General features: G+C 52.4%; 3 protein-coding genes across 3 annotated transcripts; 2 read left to right on the top strand and 1 right to left on the bottom strand.

Annotated features, from left to right (window-relative positions):
• The first annotated feature begins 56 nt into the window (after positions 1-56).
• PSME2 (proteasome activator subunit 2) lies at positions 57-3,921 on the top strand. Its single transcript, XM_006077701.3, has 11 exons — positions 57-762; positions 1,074-1,106; positions 1,543-1,605; positions 1,851-1,937; positions 2,042-2,072; positions 2,159-2,256; positions 2,807-2,875; positions 3,026-3,093; positions 3,265-3,319; positions 3,617-3,703; positions 3,794-3,921. Exons 1-11 carry the CDS (start codon positions 715-717, stop codon positions 3,872-3,874), a joined length of 720 nt encoding a protein of 239 aa, XP_006077763.1. The 5' UTR covers positions 57-714; the 3' UTR covers positions 3,875-3,921.
• A 2,753-nt stretch (positions 3,922-6,674) lies between these two features.
• Positions 6,675-8,902, top strand: EMC9 (ER membrane protein complex subunit 9). The gene is made up of 5 exons (XM_006077705.4): positions 6,675-6,954; positions 7,097-7,173; positions 8,262-8,331; positions 8,422-8,516; positions 8,666-8,902. Exons 1-5 carry the CDS (start codon positions 6,751-6,753, stop codon positions 8,844-8,846), a joined length of 627 nt encoding a protein of 208 aa, XP_006077767.1. The 5' UTR covers positions 6,675-6,750; the 3' UTR covers positions 8,847-8,902.
• Positions 8,901-11,581, bottom strand: PSME1 (proteasome activator subunit 1). Its single transcript, XM_006077702.3, has 11 exons — positions 11,424-11,581; positions 10,848-10,880; positions 10,639-10,701; positions 10,418-10,528; positions 10,284-10,329; positions 10,069-10,166; positions 9,755-9,823; positions 9,602-9,669; positions 9,458-9,512; positions 9,296-9,382; positions 8,901-9,128 (listed from the first exon to the last, which is right to left on the bottom strand). The coding sequence occupies exons 1-11, from the start codon at positions 11,460-11,462 to the stop codon at positions 9,048-9,050; spliced, it is 750 nt and encodes a 249-aa protein (XP_006077764.1). The 5' UTR covers positions 11,463-11,581; the 3' UTR covers positions 8,901-9,047.
• Between the last annotated feature and the right edge of the window lie 599 nt (positions 11,582-12,180).

Genomic DNA, 12,180 nt, shown 5'->3' with positions numbered 1-12,180 from the left:
TCCCTGGCTCCTCCCCCAGAGCGCCTAGGCAATAAACCTCGTTCTAGCTCGCTTCCCCTCTTTGGTCCAGGCTGGTTCCACCCTTCTCCGGGTAGCTCCCGGTGCGGGGTTACTTTATTCCCCTCAAAGTCCTCCTCTCTATCCGCACCCCACTGAGGAAATCCCACACAGCTGGGGACTCAACTCTGGCCAGCCTGAGCCCGTCAAGCCCCTCTGTCAGTCTTGAAGATAGAGCGCCCCCTCTCCTTCTTCCATATCCTCTATCCTGTCTCCCTCCTACTACTTCTCCCACTCACTCTGATCCCTCTCTGACCCTTGCCCGCAGTCAAGCCTTCCTGGGGGAGCCACACCACTGAGCACCCCCTTTCCCACTCTCCCACCCTTCTCATCCCTACCCCAACCCTGACTATTCTTGGGCGGTCCTTTCCCTTCCCTCTAAGCTTCTCCCCTTCGAGAGACAGCCCCTGTTCAATCTCCGCCTGTTCCACTTGTCCTAGCCCCTCCCCCGGGCAGCCCCTGGGCTTGTGACCAGTCAGCACCGCCTCTCCTACTCGCACAGGCTGAGAATGGCAGAGGGGCTCCCTGCCTTCCAGGGGGAGGGGGATAAGAAGGAAAGGGGCGGGGCTGAGGGGGGCGGGCCTGGACGTCGGGAGTGAAAGCGAAAGCCCAGGCGGCGAACTGGGGGACCGGAGATCTAGCAGCAACTGGAGCAGCATGGCCAAGCCTTGTGGGGTGCGCCTGAGCGGGGAAGCCCTCAAACAGGTAACGGCGGACCGGGAGGCCAGGAAGGGGCCGAGGAGCCCCTCTGAATGGAGGCCAGACTGGGTGCTCCGGGGGAACGAGGCCGCGCCAGAGAAATCTCCCAACCTCTCTAAGTGCTTTCACTTCTGCCCCGGGGGATTACAGATACCACCTGCTCTCTGGACTATCTGCACTGAGCATAGTTTTCCAGGGAAATCTGGCTTGTGGTGCGAAAGAACTGAGCCAAGTTGGAGGGCATCCCATTGAGGGTGGGATCTTACTCTGGACAACCGAGACCCTTAACCGACATCCGGGTACTGCTCTCTGTGCAGGTGGATGTCTTCAGGCAAAATCTTTTCCAGGAGGTAAGTAAATCTTCAGGATTCAAGCGATTTAACCCAGAATCTAAGGCCAATACTTGAGGGTTGCAACTTCTCAGATTGATCCCCAAACCCACCCTCGCCCCGTGCCCTACTTTATCAAACCTCCACCCAAGATAAGCTCTTAATTGTTGATCTCTACTTTTACTTTGACCTCTCTTAAAACCGTCCTCAGTTCCGTCACTTCCTCTCCCTTCTTTTGGTGTGGAGGGAAAAGCCATGGCCCCAAAGTAGGAATGAATACCGCAATTCTTGGTTCTGCTGTGTCCCAGCTTGGGCAAGTCCCTTCACTTTTCAGGGCTTCAGTTCCCTCATTTGTAAATGTTACAGTCAATGATTTCCAAGGGCCCTTCCAGTCCCACTTCTCAGACATCTCACTGAATGTCTTCTGTGATTCTGACCGTTGCAATATAACCCACAGGCTGAGGAATTCCTCTACAGATTCTTGCCTCAGAAAATCATATACCTTAATCAGCTCTTGCAAGTAAGTAGTGTGAACTCCTCCTGCCCCATCCCAAGGCCTCTCTCCTCTTCATCCACTCTCTCTAGCTAACAACTGCATTCTGAATGCAGAATACAGTTGTAAGTGGTAGACTGGGAACATTAGAATAACATGAAGCCTGAGCCTAGGTTCCAAGGCAGAGGGCGGGTGTGATGTATGAAGGGAAGTCTGTGACCCAGGTTGAGGGGGAAGAGGCTGGGCAGCCCCTGACAGTGAGCTCTGTGCAGGAGGACTCCTTCAATGTGACTGACCTGAAATCTCTCCGGGCCCCACTGGACATCCCAATTCCAGACCCCCCACCCAAGGATGATGAGGTGAGGCACTCAGGGTGTAGGGCTCTGGCTATAAATGCAGTGTAAATGATGGCCCTCCAACCTCCATGACTTTTCTAAAGCTACTTTTCCCCTTTTTCCCTTAGATGGAAACAGATAAGCAGGAGAAGAAAGAAGGTAAGAGAGGAAGAGGTGGCTAGGGAAAGGGAAATGGCACATTGACTGCTGGATGAGAAAGGGTCTAAATCCCCTCTTTCTCACAGTCCCTAAGTGCGGCTTTCTCCCTGGGAATGAGAAGGTTCTGGCCTTGCTTGCCCTGGTTAAGCCAGAAGTCTGGACTCTCAAAGAAAAATGCATTCTGGTAAGCCTGGGAACTGGGGAACATAGAGAAGACAAGCAAGGCCAGGCCCTAGATACTCAAGTCCTTCATTCAGGAACCTATTCCCCAATTAGGAAGCTTTCTTCTGTGCCTTGTGTTTAGATACCTTTTGTTTATCACAATGGTGATCACATCCCCAAATCAGATGGTGCTGTATCCACCTCCATAACCTCTGAACCTACTGTTGTACCAGGTATGCAGCACAGGTGCTATGATATAGTGAGCTGGTTTAAGAACTTAGGCACTAGAGGGAGACTGCCTTGGTTCAAATCCTGACTCTATCACTTACCTAGCTGGTTACTTAAAGTAAGTCACTTAGACATCCTGTGACTCAGTTTTTTCATCTGTTGAGTGGGTACAATAAGAATATTTACCTTGAAAGTTTGTTGTGAAGATTAAGTGAGATATATAATACATAGCACAGTGCCTGGCATATAATAAGTACTCAGTTAAATGTAGGTTTATTAGGAAGTAGCAGTAATAAGAACAGAGAGTTTGTTGAATGATTCCTACATGATATCTTTTAATGTAGGTTATCACATGGATCCAGCACCTGATCCCCAAAATTGAGGATGGAAATGACTTTGGGGTGGCAATCCAGGTAAGAAAGGGTATGTGAGGATGCTGAAAGCAGGGAGAGACTTGGAGAGAAAGGGACAGGAGCTGGACATGAACCAGGAGGAGGTGGGAGATAGTGAGCGAAGGAGGGAGATGAAGTGTTTTTTTTGCCTGTCATCTCTTGTCACCACAGGAAAAGGTGTTGGAGAGGGTAAATGCAGTCAAGACCAAAGTGGAAGCCTTCCAGACAACTATTTCCAAGTGAGAACAGTTGGAGGGCTAGTATGGGGGTCTGCAAGGACATTTATTTGGACATGCCCAAAGCTGAGCATGCCCATTGGGATGAAGCAGGGCTGTGGGAAGTGTCTGAGGGACTATCTCTCTCTCTCTCAGAATAGTCATTCCTGTGGTTATTCCTCTTGCTTCCGGCAGGTACTTCTCAGAACGTGGCGATGCTGTGGCCAAGGCATCTAAGGAGACCCATGTAGTAAGTACATAGTCTACCTGCCCTTTAGCTGAGGCTGGCTGGGGTGGGGGCGGGTGAGGAAGTGGGGATAGAGGTCCTCTTTGTCTTGTTTATGACCTTTCCAATGTGGAGTATATTAAGCCCAGGAAAACTGATTTGGGCTTCACAAACCTTGACCCCTTTCTCTGATCCTGTGTGATCCCATATCTTGGCTGAGAAGGGGCTCATTCTTCAAGTTACCTATTCCCTATATGAGGAAATGAGACTAATATCCCACCCTCCTATGGGACTGACTCAGCTTTGTTTCTCACATCTCAGATGGACTACCGGGCCCTGGTGCACGAACGAGATGAGGCAGTCTATGGGGACCTCAGGGCCATGGTGCTGGACCTGAGAGCCTTCTATGTGAGTCTGGAGTAAGCCCTTAAGGGAGGTGGATGAGGGAGGCAGGGGAAAGGCCAAGAAACCAACTGTTGTCCTCTGGCCTTCTTCCAGGCTGAGCTTTACCATATTATCAGCAGCAACCTGGAGAAAATTGTCAACCCAAAGGGTGAAGAGAAGCCATCTATGTACTGAGCCCAGGGTTAGAAGGGAAATAAATGACCTATACTTTGTGTAGATAACCTCTGGTGTGTGTCTTTCATTCAAAAAACATGTACTGTCACCTGGGCTTCTCTTGTGGCTCAGATGGTAAAGAATCTGCCTGCAATATAGGAGACCCAGGTTTGATCCCTGGGTCAGGATGATCCCCTGGAGAAGAAAATGGCAATCTACTCCAGTATTCTTACAGTAGCCTCAAGACTTCTCCATCCATATAGCACTGATGATAAAATATCTAGGTTAATGATGAAAAGATTCTCCACAGTGAGGGACACCTAGAGAGGTTCACAGAGTTACATGGAGAAGAGAAGAGGGAGGAGGGAGATAGAGGTGACCAGGAGAAGAGGGAGAATCAAAAGGGGAGAGCACAGTCTAGCCAGTAATCAATTCCCTATTTGCTTTCCACAGTCTGGAACACTCAGAGAGGTTCACGGAGTTACACAGAGAAGAGAGGAGGGAGGAAAGAGATAGAGGTGACCAGGAGAGCAGGGGGAGTCAAAAGGAGAGAGACCAATCTAGCCAGTAATCAGTTCCCTACGTGTTCTCCATAGCCCGGAACACCCAAAGAGATTCACAGAGTTAAGTAGAGAAGAGAAGGGGGAGGGAGGAGATAGAGGTGACCTGGGGGAGAAAAAGAAGAGTCAAAAGGGGAGAGAGCAATCAAGCCAGTAATCACACTCCTAAGTAAAAATGGGTACTGGAGATTGGATTCTTAAAGGTACAAAATTGATAACAAATACCAAAAAGCAAAGATTAAAAATCTAGAGTAGAGGTTAGACTCTCAAAATACAATATTAAAAAAAAAAATCGCAAAAATTATAAAAAATATATATACAAAATATGCTTTAAAATAGGGTCTGTTTTTGCAAGCTAATAGGTTTTTTAAATGAAAATTAAAGGAGTAGTAACTTAAATTTTTTAAAAATTAAAAAAAATGATAATAGTAAAATATATCTAGGAATTTCTCTGGAGCTGTTGAGGGCAGTGTGGGGTCAGTTCAGTTTCAGATAGCTCCTTGTTCCAGCTTATACTTCTTCTCAAGGTCTATAGGCCCCTTCTGATGTAGTCAATGCTAACTACTGGGTTTTAATCTGTTGCACCTGTCACTTCCAAACAATTCCCTCTTCTTTATTTTGGCTTCCTCTGTTTGCAAGTCTCTTCAGTGTCTGATTTCCACCCTGACGCAAGGGGATGGTGGTGGACACTTTTTTAGGCTTACTTGTTCAGTCGTGCTGTGGGGAGGGAGGAACACTGCAAACAAATATCACTGGTGTGTGTGGGGAGCGCTCACAGTGTCTGGGCCACACTGGGTTTTCCCCAGCTCACAGCGTGTGTGCTTTCCAGGTCTACACTGCTCAGGCTCCAGGTTGCTCTGCAGGGGAACTGTCTAAAGTGGGCCCTGGGTTGCATGTACTTCCCAGGTCTAAGCCGCTCAGGTTCAGTTTCTCGGGTACTCCACAAAGGTACAGTCTCGGTTGGGCCTGCGATTTGTGCCCTTCCCAGGTTTGAGCAGCTCAGGTGACCAGGTGCTTGGCGACCACAACACTCCAATATTCTTGCCTAGAGAATTACATGGACAGAGGAGACTGGTGGGCTACAGTCCACGGGGTCACAGACAGTTGGACATAACTGAGCAATTACACTTTTACTTTCAAGTGTCACCTGTGTCCAGACACTAAATGTGAATGATGTGGTGATAGGAAAGGGAGCGGTGCCAGGAAGACAAAGATGAATTAGAGATCCATCCTATTCTTAGGAAGTCATCCTAAAGAGCAGGGTGGGGGCTGTTACATGCCATGACAGCCATGAAGATAATCTGTATTTGGGACTTTCGTAAGATCATTTCCATCTGGAGGTCTCTTGAGTGCTTCCTGGGAGAGATGGCATTTGGGCAGAGCCCTTACAAGAATAATCAGGCTTTGGGAGGCTCTGTGGCTGAGGTCAGGGAATGAAGAAAGGTACAACCCTTGTCATCAGCTCAGGGGAAGCCCAGAGGGAGAATGAGGTTTTACTGCGAAAATTAGGGGTAGATGGTTGGGCTTCTTCTCAGGGTTGGGAGGGTAAAAAACACTCCCAAGGCATTAAGGCGAAGGAAATTATACCACAGGACATTATGGGAAGGATAGGTCAATATAATTCTTTTTGACCTTTACCTCCTCCTCTCTGCAATTACTTCCCCGAGGAAACCAAGGGCCATATAACCTGAAGTGCGAAAGTAACACGGCTTAGTAAGTGGCAGAACCACTCTAGAATACAGACCCACTAATTTCATAGTAGGAACCATGGTGTCCGCTATGTACCCAAGTTCGAGACTCCACGGCTCCTATAGACTCCCGACTTGGGTGCGGGATCCACCCAGAGGGCTCAACAGAGCCTGTACGGACGGGAAGCAGAGGTAACAGACGCAGCCATCTTGCAATCAAGAACCGAAGTGGGACAGCTTAGCCAATCAGCCCGCGGGCAACTCTCTTTAGTTTCCAGTCAAAGGCGGGGCAAGGTTGGATACTGCCGGTGATTGGGCAAACGAGACCCTCTAAGCCTATCAAAGAGTACCATGTGGGCGTGACTCCAGAAGCGGCTCGGACGCTGAGCCCGGGTTTTGCGTGTGGGAGGCTGCGCCGCTTGGGGGCGGGAGAGGCGGAGCTCGGTGCTGCAACATGCCGTGTCGGCTGCCTGCATTCCGGGCCAAGTAGGGGCCGGGCGCCGGGCCGAGGTCGGCCTGAGCTGACTGGCTGCCTTCGAGTCGAGTCAGCGTCACCGTCGAACCTAAGTGAGGGGGCACGGGGAAGGGCCCAGGAGGGCTCTGGGGCTCTGGAGGGGGCTTGCGGACGCGAGCTGGGGCTCCGCTCGCCATGGGGGAGGTGGAGATCTCGGCCCGGGCCTACGTGAAGATGAGCCTGCACGCCGCCCGGTATCCGCACGCTGCTGTCAACGGGCTGTTGCTGGCGCCGGCGCCGGCGCCGCGGTCGGGAGAATGCCTGTGCCTCACCGACTGTGTGCCCCTGTTCCACAGCCACCTGGCCCTGTCTGTCATGCTGGAGGTCGCACTCAACCAGGTGCCGCCGCCGGACGCCCATCGACCACCGCGAAATCCCCTAACACCCCTAGCCCAAGCCCATCCCTGGTCTCTTGGCAGTAGTGCGCACCCACAGGGCGGGCGGCACGATTTAGTTACTGATGGCCCCTTTCCCATGGCAGGTGGATGTGTGGGGCGCGCAGGCCGGGCTGGTAGTGGCAGGGTACTACCATGCCAATGCAGCTTTGGACGACCAGAGGTGAGTGGGGTAGCCAGAGGCAGAAGGCTAAGGGTTATGGGGTGGGGGGTGTAAAGAGAACCTCTCTTGGTCATTCCTTCCATCTTCCCTTCATTCAAGCCTTAGGCACTGTAAAGCAGGCACTAGGCTGCGTACGCAGTGAGGAAATTTAAAAGAAACGTATTTTTCTGAAGGAGCTAGGTGGGGGTGGGTAGGACAATATCAGTCTGACACCTGCTGTAACTGAGATACCCCCCGCCCCGTCCCGCCCCAACAAGTGCTGAAAACACAAAGAAAGCTCAACTGGAAACGTTTTTTTTAAAGGAAGTTTCTTTTTATGTATACAGTTCACCATTTAAGGACACAGGCTTAAACTACCTGGGGCCACAAACAGGCAAAAAATTTTCACTAAGTACTGCAATACTACAGGACCCAATGGTTGAATTCCAATGTGGAATCCAGAATAGGGAAGGCCCACTGTAAAGTTATCTGCAGATTTTCAGCTGCTGAAGGCTCTTTGCCCCTAACCCCATCGTTGTTCAAGGGTAAACTATATATAGAAAAAGCTATCTAGTTATAATCAAGTATTCGGATCAAACTATACTGTATTGTAATTTGATTTTCCCACCTTAATAAATATCTGACATCTTTCCATCTCTACACTAATAGCTATCTTACCCTAACAGCTATATAGTATGAATATGGGTGTACCATAATTTATTTAATGCTTTACATTAAACATTGAGGTTGTTTCCATTTTTTTTTGTTATTACAGACACTGTCCTATTAACACAGTAAATTATAAGTAGAATTTCTGGGCCAGCATATGTATAGTATACAATATAAGTTTGGATGGGTATGCCAAATTACTCTCCAGAAAGACCATCTTAGATTTCCGCTCTCACCAGCAGTGTCTGAGCACCTGTTTGCCACAGCACTCAAGCATCAGGCAGTCATGCGAGAAGCATCAAGTAGGCCTGGCCCCCCAGGCCAGATACAGGGAAAGGCCATCGCTGCATCCACGTCTTTGAGACCTGGGAGGCCCAGCTCAGATGGATGCGGTCTGCCCACAGTATGCTCCTCACACCTCTGATCTTCCCTCTACACAGCCCTGGGCCCCTGGCCTTGAAAATCGCTGGGCGGATTGCTGAATTCTTCCCTGATGCAGTACTTATTATGGTGAGGCTTGGTTTTCGGAATGGGGAGTTGGAAAGAAAGTAGGAAGGGGGAACCCTTGAAACCCTCACCAGCCCTTCCTTGTCCACACAGTTGGATAATCAGAAACTGGTACCCCAGCCTCACGTGCCCCCAGTTATCGTCCTGGAGAACCATGGTCTCCGCTGGGTCCCCAAGGACAAGAACTTGTGAGTGCCCCTCTCCTTCCACCTCTTCTTGGAAGCCCACAGCTCCTGAGCCTCCTCTGTTGTTGGTTCTGTCCCAAGGGTCCTTCTCTAGACCCTAACCTGGCCCCACTCCCTGCTGAGTTTGACTGCCATGGGGGTTATTATTTCAGAGTGATGTGGAGGGACTGGGAAGAGTCACGGCAGATGGTGGGAGCATTACTAGAGGGCCGGGCCCACCAGCACCTTGTGGACTTTGACTGCCACCTTGACGACATCCGAGAGGATTGGACCAACCAGCAGCTCAACGCCCAAATCACTCAGTGGGTTGGTCCCGCAAATGGAAATACCTGAGCCAGGGCCAGAGGGGAGGCTCAGGATCCAATAAAGAGACTTGGGCTGTTGGGCAATGGTATGACTATATTTATTGTGCCTGGGAGGCAAGGTGAGGGAGAAACCAACAGGCAGAAGGTGGGGGACGTCTGGAGTCCCCTGTTCAGAAGTCAGAAAGTCAGAAGGTCTCTGTTGGAGCCATCACAGAATGAGAGGAGGGTCTCAATAGATCATTCCCTTTGTTTCTCCCCTGGGCTTCTTGAGCTTCTCGAAGTTCTTCAGGATGATGTCATATAACACAGCCTATGGGGCCAGGGAGGAGTAGGAGTCAGCCACCAGCCCCCAGTGGCTCTGTACCCCATTTCTAGCCTTGTGGAGAGGTTGAACTTTGTAACCCTTCACCCCCAGCCTGCAGGGTCAGGGAGTGGGTGGCTTGGGAAAGCTGCCTTGGGCCACCCCCGCCTCCTCACGTAAGCATTGCGGATCTCCATGACCATCAGCCGGATATCCCGGTACTCTGCCTCATCCAGTTCGTGTACCAGTTGCCGATAATCACCCTGCAGGAGACTCGGATCAGGCCTGACTTCAAGGGTGTCCCTCCTCCCTTGCACCCAGACTGAGGCCTCACCTACCACATGGGGCTGCTTGGCTGCTTTGGTTACAGCATCACCGCGCTCAGAGAAATACCTGTGGGAAGTAGAAGGGTATGGAGCAGGAGGAGGAGGGAGCAGAGGCCTCAGTCTCCACCAGAGGCAGAGCAGTGGGCAATGACTCACTTGGAAATTTGAGTGTGGAAGCCTTCCAGCTTGGTGTGAAGAGCAGTCATCAGCTCAAACACCTTCTCCTGGGGAAAGAAAGCAGGAGGGAATGTGGAAAGCAGCAAGGACTGGAGAGATAAGGATGGCAGGGGAGGGGGGCAGTGCTCTCACCTGGACAGCCACTCCAAAATTATTCCCATCCTCAATCCGAGGTATTTGCAGCTGCAGCCAGGTGGTGACCTGGGAGGATGGAATGGCAATGAAGCCCCATCAGTCCCAAACCCAATTCCCAGTTTCCTATCCTGTTTCCTTGTTCACAGTGAATGGGAGTGTGTCAGGTCTGTCCTGAATGCCATGGCCTGAAATTCTGGCTTTACTTGTGCCCTCTCCTGCTAAGACCTGGCAGGTTCCATGCCCAACTGGTAGGGACAAAGGAGGACAAAGGGTTTGACCTGAAGTGTGTGGATGGAAGTGGGAGGGCTCACCAGGTTGAGCTTCTCAATGACATCCTTGATCTCAGGCTTTACCCGCTGCAGGAGGACCACAATCTTCTCATTGCAGCTCACTGGGCCACATGGAGGACCTAGGAGGTGGGCACTGGGTCAGTCACATGACTGGGACTGTGCCAGGCAAGGAAAAGGCATCCTTAGGGAGGAGCTCCTGGGAAGTGAGACACAAGTCCCTTCCACCATAGAGATACCTTTGTCTTCATCTTCCCCTTTCTTCTTTTCATCCTTGTCTTCCTTCTGCAGGGAAAGGGAGGCTCTTTGGAGTCAGGCCTGAGGCTGATTTTTCCCCGGGTTGGGTCCCTCCTCCCAGGAATTCCCATCTTGCCTCCTGCTGTTTCCTCCGCTCCTCCTTCTCTTTCTCCTTGACTGGATCAGGCACTGGGATGTCCAATGGGGCCTTCAGATTGCTCAGGTTGGCTTCATTGAGATCTGGCTCCTGGTGCAGGGTGGGAGAAGGGCTGGAGGCAGGGGCGAGCTCTCACCTCCTCACTCTCACAGCCCCTGAAGCTCTCCCTTTGGCCTCTACTCCCTGCCCAGCCCCAGTACCTTTAAAAATGCATCCAACTCAGAAATCTTCTTGGGAAAATAGCTTGCGAGCAGGTTCTCTGTCTGTGTGTAGGGTAACGGTAAGGGAGGATGGGGGTCAGAATCAAATTCCCTTCCTAGGCAGTAAAGGAAGGGCTGCCGCTGCCTAGCAAAGGAGGGCTGAGCAGCGGGCTTAGGGAGGGGTGGGGTGATGACCACGCAGGTCTTACCTTAGTACATAGGTCTTCACGGAACACATCCACCTGTGGAACACAAGCAGCCCTTCAGACATCTGGCTTCATGGCCAGTTTATTCGAGAACCCTTAGGGTTGCATGGGGTCTGACTTGGGTTGGGTGGGATTTGGGGAATAACATTCCTGGAAGGGAAGGGCGAAGGATTCAAGAGGGAACAGATCCCTCGGTGGGCAGTGGGAGGAGGGATGTAAGAGAGCTGCTGCGACTGGGGCAGGGTTGGAGGGCCCTGTGGAATGGGCGCGGGGCCTCCCATGGTGGCAGGACAGGGCCCGAACCCCGTCTGTGTGTGGGCCCGGGCCCCGGGCCAGCAGATTTCCCCTCCACGCCAGGGCTCCGCTTCACCTCACCCCGCTGAACCTCGGCCGCCTCGCCTCTCCTCCCGCAGGCAGACCTGGCGGGGCTCCCGGGGCTCAGGTGCTTTGGGCACGGGGCCCATGAGTGTTCGGATGACTGACCCCTACTCGAGGGGCTGGGGGGCGGGTCACGGACTCCTTCAACCTCTCGGAGGCATACCTCCCTGATAGACCCTTCCTAGAACCCGCAGCGCTCACCTTGGCTTGGGCTTCGGGCAGGACCCTGAGCGTGGCCATGGCCGGGGTAGGGGCCTAGCGCCGCACGCGAAGCGAGGAGTGGGCACGGGGAAGGGAAAGTGAAAGCAGCGCTCGCTCCCCGCACGGCCTTCCTGGGTAGTGGGAGTGGAGGTACTAGAGGAGGCGGGGACAGACCAGAGAGAGGCGAGGAGCTGAGGAGTGCCGGGAGGCAGCCCTGCCGGGGCTCCCCCTAGAGTCGGAGAGGCGCCTTTACGCCTCCCCGCATCCCCATAGCTGCCGGTCTTTCGATTCCCCGCCCACATCCCCGCCCACCTGCCCCACCCTCCCCGCCCTGCCCTTGACGCTCCGCCTCCCCGGCCACCAGGCCGGGGCCCGCCTCTGGACTCCCCGCCCCTCCTGCCCCCTGCCCCAGACCTCGGGCTCTATTCCCAGCACCGCCTGGGACAGTGATTAGCCTTACCTGCCTCTCTTCTTTTCTGGGTAGTGAAGCAAGACTTGGCCTCCCTTCCTTTGCCCTGCCAGCGTGGACCCCTGGCTCCAAGGGCATCGTCTGGCCCACGCAGTGACGTTCAGACTCTGGCATCATCCCATCACAGGACCCGGTCAGCTCTCTTAAGACCCTTGTGGACTCCATTCCTCTGTAACCCACTCACCACGCAGCAGCAGGATTCCACCTTGCTCTTGCTTAAAATTTTCTCAACTTCCTGTTGACCTTAGAATCCAAAGGACTTTCCTGGTCCAAAAGGCCTTTCTGGCA

Source organism: Bubalus bubalis, chromosome 11, assembly GCF_019923935.1.
Source record: "Bubalus bubalis isolate 160015118507 breed Murrah chromosome 11, NDDB_SH_1, whole genome shotgun sequence".
Lineage (NCBI taxonomy): Eukaryota > Metazoa > Chordata > Mammalia > Artiodactyla > Bovidae > Bubalus > Bubalus bubalis.
This window is presented reverse-complemented; position numbering and strand designations above follow the sequence as displayed.